The 19,013-nt window shown below is 42.0% G+C and overlaps 1 protein-coding gene across 1 annotated transcript in view; it reads left to right on the top strand.

Annotated features, from left to right (window-relative positions):
- The window catches only part of OTUD7A (OTU deubiquitinase 7A), a 353,497-nt gene that overhangs the window by 245,745 nt on the left and 88,739 nt on the right, over nt 1-19,013 (top strand). The window contains exons 8-10 of the mRNA XM_069765825.1: nt 9,988-10,089; nt 14,393-14,520; nt 16,380-16,492. Of these exons, the coding sequence (XP_069621926.1) occupies nt 9,988-10,089; nt 14,393-14,520; nt 16,380-16,492 (343 nt within the window). The remainder of the gene's footprint in view (nt 1-9,987; nt 10,090-14,392; nt 14,521-16,379; nt 16,493-19,013) is intronic.

Here is a 19,013-nt window from a genome sequence, read left to right as displayed (position 1 = left end):
CCTATCTTGGTATGCATGGATCCCTCATCCTTGGCTTGGTATGCATGGATCCCTCATCCCTATCTTGGTATGCATGGCCCCCTCATCCCTATCTTGGTATGCATGGATCCCTCATCCCTATCGTGGTATGCATAGATCCCTCATCCCTATCTTGGTATGCATGGATCCCTCATCCCTATCTTGGTATGCATGGATCCCTCATCCCTATCTTGGTATGCATGGATCCCTCATCCCTATCTTGGTATGCATGGATCCCTCATCCCTATCTTGGTATGCATGGATCCCTCATCCTTGGCTTAGTATGCATGGATCCCTCATCCCTATCTTGGTATGCATTGCCTCCTCACCCCTATTCTGGCAGGAATGATCGCCCTCATCCCTATGCTAGTATGCATGGCTCCATCCCTATCCTGATATGCAGGGCCCGCATCTTGCCCTAGTATGCATGGCCCCATTCTTATCCTGGTATGCAGGGCCCCCATCTCATCCTAGTATGCAGGGCCCCCATCTCATCCTTTATACCCATATAATTCTTCTATTTTTTTTTCCTCTATGTAGAAACAGTAAGTCTCTCTTCCCTACATATATCATCCCCCTCTTCAACTCCTGACTCCATCATTCCCCCTGCCAGGGACTTTTGTAGTGACTGATTAGTCATGCAGGGACAATTCACCTCCTGTATCTACTTAGAAGGATTCAGTTTGTCCGTTTCTAATCACGTGACATTATAAACTGGAAAAGAGAAGCATTTTTTGGGTAGAAGGGCAAAATCAGCAATTGTAAGTGGCATCCAAGTACAGTCTGATTTTGTTTTTTTGTTTTTTTTTCTTTTCACTGACCCATAGACTTTATCAGTCCAGGGAAAAAAATCTTACATGTAAACAACATAGACTATCATAGGTACAAATGCTATCTGTAAAAATCAGACATGTGCCGCTAAGAGCCGTGGGAGGAATCGCGATCCACCCACGGCTGTAAACCCGTTAAATGCTTCTGTCAAACTCTGACAGCGGTATTTTACACGCGCTTCCGGCAAGCGCGCTGGCAGTCCCGCCCATCGGCGCCCGTGTCACTTGACCGCAGGTCACCGAGGGGTTGGCATGACAACTAGAGGTCTCCAGCAGACCTTGTGGATCTCACTGACGGATTGCTCTGAGCGTCACCTGGTGGTCGACACTCATAGCAAGCCATCAATTCTGCTACATACAGGCAATCTGTTTATCGCCTGTACGTAGCAGAGCTGATTGGGTTATGGCAGCTTCTAGCCTCCCATGGAGACTAATGAAGCATGCCAAAAATTAAAAAAAAAAAAAAATTTTAAGTTCAAATCACCCCCCTTTTGCCCCATTCAAAATAAAACAATAATGAAAAAAAAATCATCCATACACATATTTGGTATCGCTGCGTTCAAAATCGCCTGATTTATCAATATTAAACAAGAATTAACCCAATCGATAATCAAACATTGGAATTTTTTTTAAACCGCTTGGATAAAAAAAACATAAACATGTTTGGTGTCTATGAACTCGTAATGACCTGGAGAATCATGTCAGGTCAGTTTTAGCATTTAGTGAACACAGTAAAAAAGCAAAACACAAAAACAATTGTGGAATTGCACTTTTTTTGCAATTTCACCACATTTGGAATTTTTTTCCCTGTTTTCCAGTACACGATATCTTAAAACCAATGGTTTCATTCAAAATTACAACTTGTCCTGCAAAAAACAAGCCCTCACATGGCTATATTGACAAAAAAGATTAAAAAGTTATGGCTCTGGGAAGGTGAGCAAAAAATAAAAACGCAAAAATGAAATTACGTCTGGTCATGAACGGGTTAACTATTGTGACCTCAACGGACTCAGTGCCACAGTCTGTTTTTATAGACTCTCTAGCAATGGGGTAGTACTTGGCATCCCCGTGAGTACAGTAGACATCCACTATTTTTACGAGGATTACTTGGTGGGGGAGTGTGATGGGTCACAGGGTCACCAAACTTCCTAAGTTCAAGTCTAGACCAGTATTTCCCAAACTCCAGTCCTCACGGACCCCACAGGTCATGTTCCCAGGATTTCCTTAGTATTGCACAGGTGGTGGAAGTTTCATCAAGCCCTCAGGAATTCTCTCACCTGTGCAACACTATGGAAATCCTGAAAACATGACCTGTGGGGTCCGTGAGGACTGGAATTTGGGAAACACTGGTCTAGACACCAGTACCGCATTTATTGTCACTGGACATGTTTCTGGCCCCGTACTTGGCTGATAGTTCACACAACAGGCTGTATAGGCATAATACGAACAGCGCTTCCCATGCTGCAGTCCATTAGTTCAGTGGACATAGGACAACAAACTGGTATGTGCCCTGGACCGTGACATCTCCAGCAAATTAAGTCTTTAGCAGCTGGCCTTTGGCAACTTCTCAGTGACCCCTTGGGACCTCGAACTCCTCCCAGTTGTGGCTCTATTACCCTTCTTTTGAGAGTCCTTATTTATGGGTCGACTGGTTTCTTTAAGAACTTCTCGACCACCTGGTACCTTTTCATTTGGCTGATCGGGTTCTCCGCTTTCCGGGGGTCTCTCTGGGCAACCCAGGTCTGCAGTGGCCCATGAAGAGAGTGACCTGAATCTGTCCTAACAACTCGCTTTACCATCTTGGCTGGGGTAGAGGACTCCAGCTGCAACCACGTCTGTACCAGAGGTAGTAGGTGTAACATTTGGGAGCGAGGGGGTTTTCACTGCAATACACCCAGTTGTGCGTCCTTTGTGCTTTGACAGACATAGTGACTCCTGAGGGTGCGAATCTCAATTTTTAATTTGCTATACTCCTGAGCATCCTGTAAGGACAGATCATAATAAGCCTCTTGGAGCTTGCCAGTTAGATAGGGGGCCAGCACCTCCACCCACTGCTCCAGCGACAGCTTCTCCTGCTCTGTTACCCTTCAATCACAGTTAAAAATGCAGCATCATCATCACCTGGGGTTATCTTTTACATGACTCATCTTATCGCCTTCCAGACTCATGAGTCCTCACCTGGACTTGAGAGGGCGGTTTCTCTGCTGCAGACACTCCCTGCCAGGAGTTCCATCTGCTGTTGCTGCGGCTGGATCTGTTGCATCAGGAGGTTGTCTCCTGCTGGGCTGGATGGAGCAGCTGCTGGTGCTGCTGCTGTAGCTGCTCTGGTGCTGTTGGCTTTGGACTAGGTGCTTGATTAGCTCCTCCATTTTGTATGAGTGCTGTAACATCCTTATAGTGTCCTTCACCCAGGACATGCAGTTTGTCCACAGCCATCACACTTCTAACACCAACTGTGGTAGATCAGCTCACTTGGCTGCACATGGAGGTAGACACAGGAACGCTGTCTCTTTAAATCTTCCACTGGTTTATTAAAGGTACTGAATAAACCAGTGCAGCATTAACAAAACAAATGCAGCCTTTCTGGCCTAACTGGTAAACAAAAGCGTAACGTATGGCATTGTTCGTGTTGCTGCGTGGATCCGCCCGGTCAGCAATAAACAAAAAAAAAAAAAAAGTTCAGCTTTCCTGATCCTGAAAACACAGCTCTGGAGCTTTCAGTTCCAGAGTCACCCACTCTGAATGGACCAGAAGGCTGTGTATTTATCCTTGGGACTCCACCCATTCTACAAGTGTTCACTCAAACCTAGTCCTAAACATGGCTGATTAACCCCTCTCAGCTATTAGTGTGCTGAGGCAATTTCCTAGCTTCATATCACTGAAGCTAACAACTGCAGTGATACATATCTCCCCTCCAGTACTTTGCCAGTGCCTTTGTCACAATGGTTACATTTTTTTTTTGTAGTGTAGATTTGAGCCTTAACTGTAGTAACTGTCCCATGTGTGGTCTTTTGTGTCTAGACTCGCTTACTACAGTAAGCCCACTGCTCAGCAACAACATGCGGCACCAGGCTTCCCTTTATTTTTCAATTTCAAACGAGCCCCTGGCAGCAGTTCAAGCAGTACGGCCATTATGGCAGCGCAGCTTTTAGTGTGCGCATGGGGAATGCTAGCTTACCTCTGTTCTTCATTTCTATATAGTTCGTGGTATTTGTGAGAAAATATTTTCTTACAAAATTGCCAGTTACAGTATTGCCTGTTATTTTAACTGTGATTGTGATTATTTTTTTTCCCTAGATGTGATATAAAAAAGCCTTTCCACTATATACCAGGAGTAATTCATCTATTAAAATACTGCCCCCGACCGTCATTGTAAGCAGTGTAGTGTGGAAGTGGGATTTCTCATGTGTCTATGGTGCGTCACGATTGCCTTCTTTCTTGGCATTAGAGCGCTCTCGTGGCAATAGCAGTAGACCATGACTGGAGGTTGGAGATTCCACATAATAAAGACTTATTAATTTTCTACAAGTTTCTCGTTTTCTGGCTTATTTAGCGTTTCTACCTGTAATAGCATGAAAAGCTTGCGGTATTCGTGTAGTAATCATAATGACATTTAGTTTCAGCCTCCCGTGTATTACAGGTTCGCTGTGACTTCTCTGCAATGTTTTAATTTTAGCTCTCGTAGTTCAAGGACTCCTCCAAGTAATGATTATGGCGAACGCCTCTGGGAACATTTTCGAGAATTACACAAAACTGGAAGAATCTAATTCTGTAAAATACAGGATCAGCCAAGTCCTTATTAACTAGTCTTGTGTCGTACTCTGGTACCACTACGCATAAATCTGAAATCGGACCCCTGGCTACATACAGAGTGAGAGAAGGTTTTATATGACCGCTCTGTACTGTGGCTCAGCTGAGAGTATATGGACTAGTTCTAAGAATTCACCTCCATATCGAGTCCATGTCCTACTGCATACTCTAAGGACCGAATTATCATTTGCATATTTGTCATTTTTGTATTCATGCATTTTTTGTTGACCAACTTCTTAAAAATGAAGCATGAGGGTCACGAATTTTGTGCAAAGTTAAGTCTTATAATGTGTGCTTTTAGAAAAATATTTAGAATTGAGTCCTCAGTGGTTGATACCTTTTAATGGCTAACTGAAAAGATGGTAACAAATTGCAAGCTTTCGAGACTACACAGGTCTCTTCATCAGGCAAAGACTAAAACAAATTCTGAAGAATCACATATTTATGCACAACACGGTACCAAGATATACCGTATATACTCGAGTATAAGCCGAGATTTTCAGCCCATTTTTGGGGGCTGAAAGTCCCTCTCTCGGCTTATACTGGAGTCATATACCGGGAGGTCGGCAGGGAAGGGGGGGGTCGGGGTTTGCTGTGTAATTATACTTACCTGCTCCGGCGCGGTCCCTGGTTTCCCTGGCGCTGCAGATTCTTCCTGTACTGAGTGGTCACATGGCACCGCTCATTACAGAAATGAATATGCGGCTCCACCTCCCATAGGGGTGGAGCCGCATATTCATTGCTGTAAATGAGCGGTAACTGTGACAGCTCAATACAGGAAGAAGATGCAGCGCCGGGCAAGCCAGGGACTGCAGGGACCGCGCTGGGAGCAGGTAAGTATACGGGGAGCGCAGCGCTGCGCGATATTTACCTGCTCCTCGTTCCGGTGCGGCTCTGTCTCTAGCGTCCTCTGGCAGTGACGCTCAGGTCAGAGGGTGCAGTGACGTAGTCAGTGGGCACCCTCTGCTGAGCGTCAGTGCTGGAGACGGAGCCGCACGAGGAGCAGGTAAATATTGAAAGCGCCGGCGTCCTGAGCAAGAGAGGTGAGTATGTGATTTTTTTCTTTTTTATTGCAGCAGCAGCATTATATATGGCACAGCATTATATATGGAGCATCTATGGGGCCATAATCAACGGTGCAGAGCATTTTATATGGCACAGCTTTCTATGGAGCATCTATGGGGCCATAATGAACGGTGCAGAGCATTCTATATGGCACAGCTTTATATAAGGAGCATCTATGGGGCAACAATGAACGGTGCAGAGCAATAGATATATGGGGCACAGCTTTATAAGGAGCATCTGTGGGAACATAATGAACGGTGCAGAGCATTCTATATGGCACAGCTTTCTATGGAGCATCTATGGGGTCATAATGAATGGTGCAGAGCATTCTATATGGCACAGCTTTATATGGAGCATCTATGGGGCCATAATGAACGGTGCAGAGCATTCTATATGGCACAGCTTTATATGGAGCATCTATGGGGCCATAATGAACAGTGCAGAGCATTCTATATGGCACAGCTTTATAAGGAGCATCTATGGGGCCATAATGAACGGTGCAGAGCATTATATATGGCACAGCTTTATATGGAGCATCTATGGGGCCATAATGAACAGTGCAGAGCATTCTATATGGCACAGCTTTATAAGGAGCATCTATGGGGCCATAATGAACGGTGCAGAGCATTCTATATGGCACAGCTTTATATGGAGCATCTATGAGGCCATAATGAACGGTGCAGAGCATCAATAATGAATGGTGCAGAGCATTATATATGGCACAGCTTTATATGGAGTATCTATGGGGCCATAATGAACGGTGCAGAGCATTCTACATGGCACAGCTTTATATGGAGCATCTATGGGGCAATAATGAACGGCGCAGAGCATTCTATATGGCACAGCTTTATAAGGAGCATCTATGGGGCCATAATGAACGGTGCAGAGCATTCTATATGGCACAGCTTTATATGGAGCATCTATGGGGCAATAATGAACGGTGCAGAGCATTATATATTGCACAGCTTTATATGGAGCATCTATGGGGCCATAATGAACGGTGCAGAGCATTCTATATGGCACAGCTTTATATGGAGCACCTATGGGGCCATAATCAACGGTGCAGAGCATTCTATATGGCACAGCTTTATAAGGAGCATCTATGGAGCCATAATCAACGGTGCAGAGCATTCTATATGGCACAGCTTTCTATGGAGCATCTATGGGGCCATAATGAACGGTGCAGAGCATTCTATATGGCACAGCTTTATATGGAGCATCTATGGGGCCATAATGAACGGTGCAGAGCATTCTACATGGCACAGCTTTATATGGAGCATCTATGGGGCAATAATGAACGGCGCAGAGCATTCTATATGGCACAGCTTTATAAGGAGCATCTATGGGGCCATAATGAACGGTGCAGAGCATTCTATATGGCACAGCTTTATAAGGAGCATCTATGGAGCCATAATCAACGGTGCAGAGCATTCTATATGGCACAGCTTTCTATGGAGCATCTATGGGGCCATAATGAACGGTGCAGAGCATTCTATATGGCACAGCTTTATATGGAGCATCTATGGGGCCATAATGAACGGTGCAGAGCATTCTACATGGCACAGCTTTATATGGAGCATCTATGGGGCAATAATGAACAGTGCAGAGCATTCTATATGGCACAGCTTTATAAGGAGCATCTATGGGGCCATAATGAACGGTGCAGAGCATTATATATGGCACAGCTTTATATGGAGCATCTATGGGGCAATAATGAATGGTGCAGAGCATTATATATGGCACAGCTTTATATGGAGTATCTATGGGGCCATAATGAACGGTGCAGAGCATTCTACATGGCACAGCTTTATATGGAGCATCTATGGGGCAATAATGAACGGCGCAGAGCATTCTATATGGCACAGCTTTATAAGGAGCATCTATGGGGCCATAATGAACGGTGCAGAGCATTCTATATGGCACAGCTTTATATGGAGCATCTATGGGGCAATAATGAACGGTGCAGAGCATTATATATTGCACAGCTTTATATGGAGCATCTATGGGGCCATAATGAACGGTGCAGAGCATTCTATATGGCACAGCTTTATATGGAGCATCTATGGTGCAATAATGAACGGTGCAGAGCATTCTATATGGCACATCTTTATATGGAGCATTTATGGGGCAATAATGAACGGTGCAGAGCATTATATATGGCACAGCTTTATATGGAGCATCTATGGGGCCATAATGAACGGTGCAGAGCATTATATGGGGCACAGCTTTATATGGAACATCTATGGGGCAATGATGAACGGTGTGGAGCATCTATTTTTATTTTTGAAATTCACCGGTAGCTGCTGCATTTCCTACCCTAGGCTTATACTCGAGTCAATAAGTTTTCCCATTTTTTTGTGGCAAAATTAGGGGGGTCGGCTTATACTCGGGTCGGCTTATACTCGAGTATATATGGTATATCTTTCCTGTGTGCGTTTAATCATTTTTGCGCCTTCAGCATGCTAAGTCATACCATATTCCTCCACATTTATTGGCTCCTTGTAGCACTGAGCTTCTTCTCCGAGGGTAATACTACTTTCCCACTTTCTCTCTCTGAATCGCTAGTCTGCCCAGCCCTCCTTTCATATACTAGAGAAATTGAATCCATCTTTTCTGTCTTCCAATATGGATATCCCCTATTCATGGGGTGCTATTCCTCCAAACACGTGTTCTGCGCCAGTGGAACGAGCACCCTTTCTGTAGTTTGCTATAGAAATTGGAGGTTGATCGATGGACTTGTCTGTGGTGGAATGATAAGACTTCTGTACATTATAGGCAGCACGGTGGCTCAGTGTAGCACTTTGGTTCTGGGTTAAAATCCCACCAAGGACCACATCTGTAAGGAGTTTGTATGTTCTCCCCGTGTTTGTGTGGGTTTCCTCCAGGCTCTCTGGTTACGATTGTAGATCTTGAGCCCCAATGAGGTCGGCAATAATCATGTATGGAAAGTGCTGCAGAATATGATAGCGCTATATAAGCAATGCATGAGATTCGGTGTAGTATTAGTCTTAGCGGGCAGAGAGAAAATGATTGCAGGATGTTTGTTAATATGGGTCTGGTTGGCTGGGTGGCGAGAGGACCATGACACAGCTCCTTTTGTTGACCCCAGGTAGCGTTGTCTGGCCTGTAAGGCTTCCTATGTCAGCTGTGGTTTCCAGCCAACCAGTACCTTGTTTTATACTTAAGTTTAAGGGGTAAACGGCTATCTACAGATAAGTCTCTTTCTTTTGGAGAAGACTCTTTGGATAAGTCATTATTTAATAGGTTGAACAATGTCACACAAGGTAGCCAATTACAGGTGCTACAAGAAGGACAGTTTCTCCCTTCTTGAGAAGAGCAAATTTTTCCACCTTTTATCAAAGTGTCCTTTCTAGGTAGAAAATAATTCTGTACAGTAATTTTTTTTCTATTTGCAACCTGACAAACCTATTACCCACTATCCCATCCTCACCTTGAAGTAGATATATAAATTAACCTTGTAAATGCAATCTGTCAGCAGGTTTTTGCTACCTCATCTGAGAGCAGCGTAATGTGTGAAGAGACCCAGATTCCAGTGATGTAATCACTTAGTTTACTGGGTGCAGCCGTTGTGACACAGAGTATGTAGATGTAGCAGAGCTGAGAAAGTTGCCCCCACCCACACCAGTCTCTGTATGTACATTGTCTGTAGACGGAGCTCTGCTCATCAGAGGTGGTGTGGAATTGAACGACTTGGCAGGAGGAACTTAGTCCCGGCTGTGATATTCTCCTGGTGATGAAACCTTTATTGTAAGTAAACAGCACACAGCCTAATAAGTGACACATTGCTGAAATCAGTGTTTTATCTGCTACCTCATGCTGTCCTCAGATTACATAGCGAAAACCTCCTGACAGATTATTATTATTATTTATTATTAATTTATATAGCACCATGGGAAAAGGGGTTACATACAAATTCCCTTATATTGATATGCGCTCCTTTTTCCTCATTAGAACTGTGATACTGGACTGATACTAATGGCGAATTCAATCGTAATAATAATAATAATTCAGTTCAACAGGGAAACTTATTTTATGCAGAGGATCAAATTCCATCAGTGATTAGCAATCTTATCATCTTTTGCCGTTTTCTGCATACACAATGGCAATTGCTTGATGTAAACGTGGAAATGTACCTTATGTATTACACACCATCACACACTGGCTATAATATTCTTTAACTGATGCACTTGGCAATGTCACCTTTATTTGTCAGTCTTATAAGCATTTCTATCATTTTTCCTAGGGAGACTCAACTGGTGGTCTACAAATTGCTCAAGTTGCAAACGTCTGCTGCCTTTAGCTACAACTGGTGATGGGAACTGCCTTCTGCATGCCGCTTCTTTGGGTAATATCCTGACCCGTTCAGCACGATGGCTGGCTTCTTTCCATTTCTTTACTGAAATATAACATATCCTCATACTCAAATGTTGATAACTTAGTGTGTGCTCTACTAACTTACATCTGTACATCATTATCCAGAAATAAAAAAATACTGCTATACTGTGCAAATTCAACATTGCGATGGCTGTGAATTATTGTACTAAAGTGAACGTATCACATTGAACTGGGCTATTAAAGAAGCACTCCTCCTCCCATCAAAATGTTATCCTCTTATTATATTGCAATCATCATATTATATAGCACTGTATACTTACAATTGCTCATTTTGCCTTTCTACTCAGCTAATTCTCTTTTCCATTAGGTCTAGGACATCACGTGATTAAAGACTGACTAGAGGAATTCTTCTAAGCTCTATGCAGAAACAGGAGGCCAATTTTCCCTGCATGAGTCATAAGTCACTGCAAAAGTCTATATAAGATGGGGAGGAGCGGAGCAACTAGGTCAGAGGTTGAAGAGCTGGATGATTTCTGCAGTGAAGAGTCTTCCTGTTTCAATATAGAGCAGAGAAAAGAGGAACAATAGCTAGGTAAAAAGGTAAAATGAGCAATTGTAAAGTACGCAGTGCTATATAATATGATGGCTGTAATATATTAAAAGGATAAAAAGTTTGATGGGAGTGCTTCTTTAACCCCTTCCCAACATGCCCCGTACTAGTATGGCGCATGTTGGGTCCCCTGCTTTGATGTGGGCTCCGGCGATGAGCCCACATCAAAGTCGCGACATGTCAGCTGTTTTGTACAGCTGACATGTGCGCGCAATGGCAGCGGGTGAAATCGCGATTCACCAGCCGCTATTAACCTGTTAAGTGCCGCTGTCAAACGCTGACAGCGGCATTTAACTGGCGCTTCCGGCCGGGCGGCCGGAAATGAGCGCATCGCCGACCTCCATCATATGATCGGGGGTCGGCGATGCATTAGGATGGTAACCATAGAGGTCCTTGAGACCTCTATGGTTACTGATTCCGGCCTGCTGTGAGCGCCCCCCTGTGGTCGGCGCTCATAGCAAGCCTGCATTTTCAGCTACATAGCAAGCCTGCATTTCAGCTACATAGCAGCGATCTGATGATTTTTAAAAATATGAAAAAAAAAAAATATATAAAAGTTTAAATCACCCCCCTTTTGCCCCATCCAAAATAAAACAATAAAAAAAATCAAACCTAGACATATTTGGTATCACCGCGTTCAGAATCGCCCGATCTATCAATAAAAAAAAGCATTAACCTGATCGCTAAACGGCGTAGCGAGAAAAAAATTTGAAACGACAGAATTATGTTTTTTTAAAATGCTGTAACGGGCAATCAAAAGAACGTATCTGCACAAAAGTGGTATCATTAAAAACGTCAGCTCGGCATGCAAAAAAATAAGCCCTCTCCTGACCACAGATCATGAAAAATGGAGACGCTATGAGTATCGGAAAATGGCGCATTTTTTTTTTTATCTATCAAAGTTTTGAATTTTTTTTCACCACTTAGATAAAAAAATAACCTAGACATGTTAGGTGTCTATGAACTCGTAATGACCTGAGGAATCATAATGGCAGGTCAGTTTTAGCATTTAGTGAAGCTAGCAAAAAAGCCAATTAAAAAACAAGTGTGGGATTGCACTTTTTTTTGCAATTTCACCACACTTGGAATTTTTTTTCCTGTTTTCTAGTACAAGACATGGTAAAACCAATGGTGTCGTTCAAAAGTACAACTCGTCCCGCAAAAAATAAGCCCTCACATATTGACCATATTGACGGAAAAATAAAAAAGTTATGGCTCTGGGAAGGAGGGGAGCGAAAAACGAAAACACAAAAACGAAAAAGGGCCGCGGCGGGAAAGGGTTAAGCCTAAAAAAAAAAATTTTTTTTTTTTTTAGTTAAGGACAATGTTTTTGATTTTAATCTCCATTTTCTTTTTTTTTTCATTTGAATTCATTGGAAAGTGAGGCCAAATGCAGCCCAACAAATTGACTACACTCTACACCAGAAAGCGGCGTAAATTATAGTAGACATTTTCTCCAGCATATAGTGTATCGCTGGAGTATATTTTTGTACATACTGGTGTCATACTGCTTTTTTGGGGGGTTAAGGGTCGATATAACTGGTCAGGGGAGGGGAGGGGAGATGGAGGTGACAGGCAAGCGGTCCTAAATAATCTTTATTTTAGTTCATGGTGGGCAGAGGTGAGAAAACAGAGGGGATGAACTATAGAAAGGAGCACAGGAGAGACTGCACACCAAGAAGATGAAGTAAGGGTTAACCTTGTTAAACCTCTAAGGCCGCAGTCACACGAGCGAATTAAAAAAATCAGTCCCATTCTCATCCAGAAAAGTTTGACGATTATTTTCTCGCTTGTCATCTGTGTGCAGTCTGTTCTTTACTCAGCTGCTAGTGATCTTACACAGGACCATTTACAGTTCCCTATGCTACAGATTTATCATTTATCCATACAAATCGGATGCCACTCTGATGGTCCACATGGCATCCAATTTTATTTATTTTTTTTTTATCTCGCGCTGAACGGATTTCGGAGTCAAATCGCCTCATGTGGAATAGAGCTGAGAAAAAATGTGCAGATCTGGACGGCCTCATCGAATTAGATTGGTCCGAGTGCAGTCCCTCTTTTTATCAGATTGCACTCGTCCGTTGTATATGCTTGTGTGATGGGGGCTAGATCTGAGACTTTATTATTCAATAGGTAAAAGGAGGGGGCACATTTTAGCACTGAGGAATGGAGGAGGACCACAGAAGGGTTTACATTCTGGAAGATTGCATGTAGTAGGCTTCATCGGTGTGCCTAATTGTTGGACACAGTCTTCATCAGGAATTCTCCATCAAATTTTTGTTTTGCTTTATTTTATCACCTGTAGCCTGAATTGACAGAAGTCACAGGAACAACAACTGCAAATCTGCTGCTCTTCTTGCACATAAGCGGCTGTTCTAGCTGTACTCTGGGTGTTGGGATTAATGGAGGTTGTGTCTGTGACCAAGACACCAAATCAGCTAGATCTCCTCTTCTACTGCTCAAGCAGCGTCTCCTGGCCACTCTACTCACCAGCTTTCTCTCAAGGATGAGCTGCTCTACCCAGTCGAGAAGCTTAGCAGCTCTCCTATTCCTCCTACAGTATCCGCTCCACCATGGATAAAAAAACAATCACAAGAGGAGCCAAAACCAAATTATTTTGTCAAAAACTAAAATTGTGCCCACCACGAATGGCACATTGATTGAGTCATTTGATTAATCAGGTAGCAGAATTACACCTCAATTTAAAATACATATTGATATATGTATTTTTTATTGGTCTTATTTTGTTATTGTGACATTTTTTATTATTTTGTGCATATGATTATCGGGGTCAGCCATATTGCCTAAACTTATGTTAACAGCTTTTAGAGATCTGACACATTGGCCATAGATGGCAATAGTCAGGCTTGACCCATTATTAACTTCAATGTGAATGTTTTCTGCAAATGCTCTGTGATCTATGCAGAGGTCAAATTACTGAATGATCAGAGTATTATTCTATTGAAAAGTAATCCCCACAGAGCAGGTAGTGTCAGCATATCATCATGCATGGCCAGAGTGAAAATGGAAATATATATATAATAATAATAATATATATATAGACAAAATTGGAACAGCATTTACAGAATACCTTAATACAGGTCAAAGCTTTCCCAGCCAGTAGTCCAATGGCTTCCAACAATATGAAAAAAATAAGAAGAGCAGCACAAAAAGTAAAGAAAAGGTGGACTTTATTGCCTGAGCGGCGTGGCAACGTTTCGGATACAAAAAAAAAGGATTTTTGTATCCGAAACGTTGCCACGCCGCTCAGGCAAGAAAGTCCACCTTTTCTTTGCTTTTTGTGCTGCTTTTCTTATTTTTTTCATATATATATATATATATATATATATATATATATATATATATATATATATATATATATATATATATATATATATATATATATATATATATATATATAATTTTTTTTAAATTTACAGCAGATGGTGATGGATCATTTTAAAAACAATACCTACAAAGTGAATAATATGTTTGTCATAATTAATTTAAACAATAAACCAGTTTCCCTTTAGTTGTAGTTGGTATTACTGTCATCTATGTCCTTATCGCTCAATGCTCACGCTTTCTACGCAGCGGATGTCAGAAGAAGAAAAAAGCCGACCAATGAAGCTTTTAGCTTAAGATATATTATCTATGTATTTATTTTTTTCCCCATTAATTACTGTGTCTTCTACAATAGGAATGTGGGGATTTCATGATCGAGATCTTGTTCTGAGGAAAGCTCTTTATACCATGATGAGAAGTGGGGCAGAGCGGGAAGCACTGAAGAGACGGTGGAGGTGGCAGCAGACACAACAGAATAAGGAGGTATTGATTTCTGGCTTCTTAGCTCCTGCTTCTTGTACACATTAAGGCATCTGTAAGAACTTTCTTATAGCCGCTTGATTACCCAACAAAGACACCAGTCTACAGCAAGGCTGTAATTGGACCCTAGTGGATTCCTCTGCATTTTCCAGACTTTACCTTTCCTACAGCCTCAGAACTACATGCCCTTGAGTCTTCCTAGAGTCGCCAAGGTCACCCTGTATGATGCCTCAAGTGTTGTCATCGTTGTTTTCCAATGGAAGACAAACTATATAACTAAATTATTATGTACATTATCGATGATAAAAGAATGACCAGGGAACCCAGCCACTGAACATCAATTATTACATTGGTCCTTACCTGGGCAGAATTATGTATTATAGCGGTATAAACTTATATTGGGTAACCAGTGCAATTCCGTTTGCAAGTTTCAGAGCGCAGAGGCTTCTTCTTTAAGCAGATTTACCAATGATTGGCAAGTCTGAGCTAAAGAGTTCCCTTCTGGTGAAATGTTCATGTCGGCATTTGTAGTAATCATAGCATCTTGGGGAAAAATAATGACATCCTGAAAATTGTTAAGGATGAAAAACTACAGACTGATAGGTATTTTTTTACTTTTTAACGCAACAGTGTTTCAGAGAAAACATAGCTTGAAAACGAGCAGGGGACCATTCTTCTCAGATGATTTGTCTGAGTCTGGTCCCCATGGTCTTCTCTCTGCCCCTCTTCCTATAATTGTGTGTATAGGGAGAGACCTGTCAGCCTAGGGAAGCAGGGTCAGGAGAAGGAACTGACAACCAACCTTGGACTACCCATTCAAGACGCATGGTCCCTGGTGGGTTTTTCAAAGTATGTTTTCTCTGAAATGTCGCAAGGTTTCAGAGTAACACATAAACGGCTGTAATAACGCTGCCAGCCTCTGATTCATGCTTCCCAAACCATCGGTTCTTAGGTCGTTAATAGTCGTCCCACCACTTTTCTGATAATAGTGGCCTATCTTATAGATTGACCATCAAAATTTTAAATCTAGAAATCCCCATTAGCCTGGCAATGCCATACACCTTTTGATGTTGCCCTGCACCACGTTCTGTATACAGCGCCCTATTCAGAAAAGTCTCACTTTTGAGGAAAGTCTGCGCAGGTGCAGGCTTGAAGCTTAGCCATCTGCCTGGTTGAAGTCATCCACCATAATAACAGGCAAAGAAATTGCATTACAAGGCAGAAAGGTGGCACCGAGCATCGGTCTACTTGGCGCTCATTAGGAAATAGCACAGGATAATTTCAAAGCTTGTTTCTATAGGTTATGTGGCGCTGTCAGGATGAAATAGATTGCTTGATAGCAGTAAATTAAAAGGCTGAGGAATGTGGTACAAAAAAACACCGCTAGAACTCATGCAAGAAAAACTGACGCCTGAATGAGCCCTAAGTCAGTGTATCGATCAGTGGTACTAGATAATGAGTAGTGATGAGCGAAAATACTCGTTACTCAAGATTTCCCGAGCATGCTCGGGGGTCCTCCGAGTATTTTTTAGTGCTCGGAGATTTAGTTTTCCTCACCTCAGCTGAATGATTTACATCTGTTAGCCAGCTTGATAACATGTGGGGATTCCCTTGCAACCAAGCAAACCCCACATGTACTTATGCTGGCTAACAGATGTAAATCATTCAGCTGCGGTGATGAAAACTAAATCTCCGAGTACTTACAAATATTCGGAGGACCCCCGAGCATGCTCGGGAAATCTCGAGTAATAAGTATATTCGCTCATCACTAATAATGAGCAGCATGATAACTGTTCCAATCAACGTCTTCAGATTCTAGAACTTGGCCTCAGTTTGTTCTCGGTTTGCCCTTTTCTTTTCAGTCTGGACTGGTTTACACAGAAGATGAGTGGGAGCGGGAGTGGAACGAGCTGTTAAAGTTGGCCTCCAGTGAGCCTCGAACACACTTCAGCAAGAATGGAGGCTCTGGTGGTGGGTAAGTTGGTCATTAGATTACCTTTGGATGGATGTCATTTGTTTTCTGTGAGGCTATATAAATTCATATTTTAAAATACTAATTTTCCTATTAACATGTAATTTTTTCCCCCCTTATTTATCTTGGCAATGGTCATAATTTTTTTTTTATACTTGTTATATTGGTAATAGTTATTTCATTAATTTACTTAACCATTCATTTTAAGTGTAACCCTAATGAGAAGGAAGACCCAGACACTGTACTACAAGTTTTCATAAAACAATATAGACATTTTAGAGCACCATGTGCCATCTCGTATCTCAGTAATGGGAAAATCTGTATTCTCTCAAGACAGATTTTACCCATGAATTGATAATTTTAAGAGTGAATGAACAGTTCAGGAGTAATGATGGGCAAACCCGTGGATGTTCAGGTCTAACTGGTTCAGCCTAACATCTAAAAAAAAAAAAGTTTGGTTCGGGTGCCAAACGGTACTTTATCCCTGCAGTGAGCGGTACCATAAGTGTGGTCACTGAGGTTTTTAGTCTGGGAGTGGGCCAGTATTCATGGCCTTTTCCTAGGCTACTAATATCAGCCTGCAGCTGTCTGTATAGCCTTTGCTGGATATTGAGTATAAGGGGGACCCCAAGTCATTTTTGGGGGAAGTCTCCCCTATAATAACCAGTAAAGGCTCAGCATACAGCTGTGAGCTGATATTAATAGCCTGGGAACCTTTATGGCTGTTGGCTCCTTCCCAGAATATTAACATCAGCCCTTAGCTGTCAGTTTTGCCTGTGCTGGTTATCAAAAATAAGAGACCCCACGCCATTTTTTTAATTTATAACAGAGGCGCCAGCTGATGAATACTCCCATCAGTGGCACCTGCTCTTACTACTTGCTGTTATCAGCGGGGGTAGACTGATGAGAGGAGTGCTCTTTCATCAGTCAAAGCCTGTGACTGGTGGTAACCTTTTTACCGCTGGTCACAGCTGCTGACTCATGTTGTCAAATGACAGAATAGGAACCGCAGCTGTCTGACTGGCGGCAATGATCTTACCGTTGTTTCTCGCACTGTCATACACATGACAGCGTGGGAAATATACGAAGCTCGAGTTGCCGAACCTGAACAGTAACACAGACTTCCTGTAGAAGACTGTGTTCGTGGTCCATGCACGATCACTAGGTGTTTGGTACGGATCCCGAACTTTACAGTCCAGATTCGACTATTTCTATTCAGTAGCAGAAAGAAGCAGATTTCTCTGATAAATTAATAGTACAAGTGAAAATATGAAACTTTGTAAGATATATTACAAAGTTTCATATTTTCACTTGTACTATTAATTTTTGAAAGACAAAACCTAAAACAATGGTTACTCTTTAAGATTAAAGGAGGGCCAAAACAGAATTTATACGTTTCATGTATGTTGACGACTAAAATGTTTTTAAAACCTCTGTCACCAGTTTTGCCAGTGCCAATTACTCCTTTTATTCCTCGTTACGGTAAGTTAATCCGATATTCAAATTGTCAGACTTTTTAGCTCTTCTTGTTGTATGTGCAGATTCCCTCAATTTTCATTTTTCTTGACTTCTTATTTGTCTGTTTAAAGGGGCTATACACATAGACGTGCAGTAGAGGATCCAATTCACCATAGAAAGCATTTTCTGACAGAATCATTAATAGAAAGGACTGTACATCCAAGGTGATCAGGAATCGTCAAAACTGGAAATTTAAAAATACAAAAATAATGCTAAACACACAGATTAAAATCTAAACCAGAGACCACACATTAGAAATACAGAATAAAACTCAAATAGGCATTTAGACCAAACGTTGGCATAGTATCCAGGACTGTAATCCACCTACATTCTCTCTGCGCTAGAAGACGCTTTATATCTTTTTCCTTTATTCCGGTATGCATGCTATCAATACCCCAGGCTTTCAATTCTTTAGGGTTGCACTTATGGTACTCTTTGAAACATCTCATACATGTTCACGGCCCTGACATACAGTTCGTGAGATGTAAGACCAATATAGATTACACGTGCACACAGCATAATATACAACATGTTGTATTGCACGTGATATAGTCCTTAATTGTATATTCTTTAAGGCCGTCCGCTGATGTGACGAATGAGGCACATACTAAGTTTTTACAGATGAGGCAGTCCCCACAAGCATAGCATCCCTATCCCCCTCCCCCACCTTAAAAAAAAAAAAAAAAAAAAAAAAAGGTTTTACTTTTTATAGCCATCATAAGTGGTGATTGTAAGATTTATTTAGTTAATGTGGGCTCAGTGCTGAGCACCTGCCAATGTTTCTGAAAAATTCTGCGCATAGTATCACATTGGTGATTATACATCAATATAGCTTGTATCTCATTATCACCAGATTTCTTTTTTCGGGATGAGAGAAGATTTCTCCTAGTGCTGTTCTGAGCCCTTACAAATCATTTTCCTATACTTCTCTTATTATATCCTCAATCTCTAGATCACTCCCCAAGGTCCATAGCCTGTTTTTCAAATAACTCCTCCAATGTGCACA

The sequence above is a fragment of the Ranitomeya imitator genome, chromosome 4, assembly GCF_032444005.1.
Source record: "Ranitomeya imitator isolate aRanImi1 chromosome 4, aRanImi1.pri, whole genome shotgun sequence".
Classification (NCBI taxonomy): domain Eukaryota; kingdom Metazoa; phylum Chordata; class Amphibia; order Anura; family Dendrobatidae; genus Ranitomeya; species Ranitomeya imitator.
The sequence above is the reverse complement of the archived record's forward strand: the minus strand, read 5'-3'. Positions and strand labels throughout refer to the sequence as shown.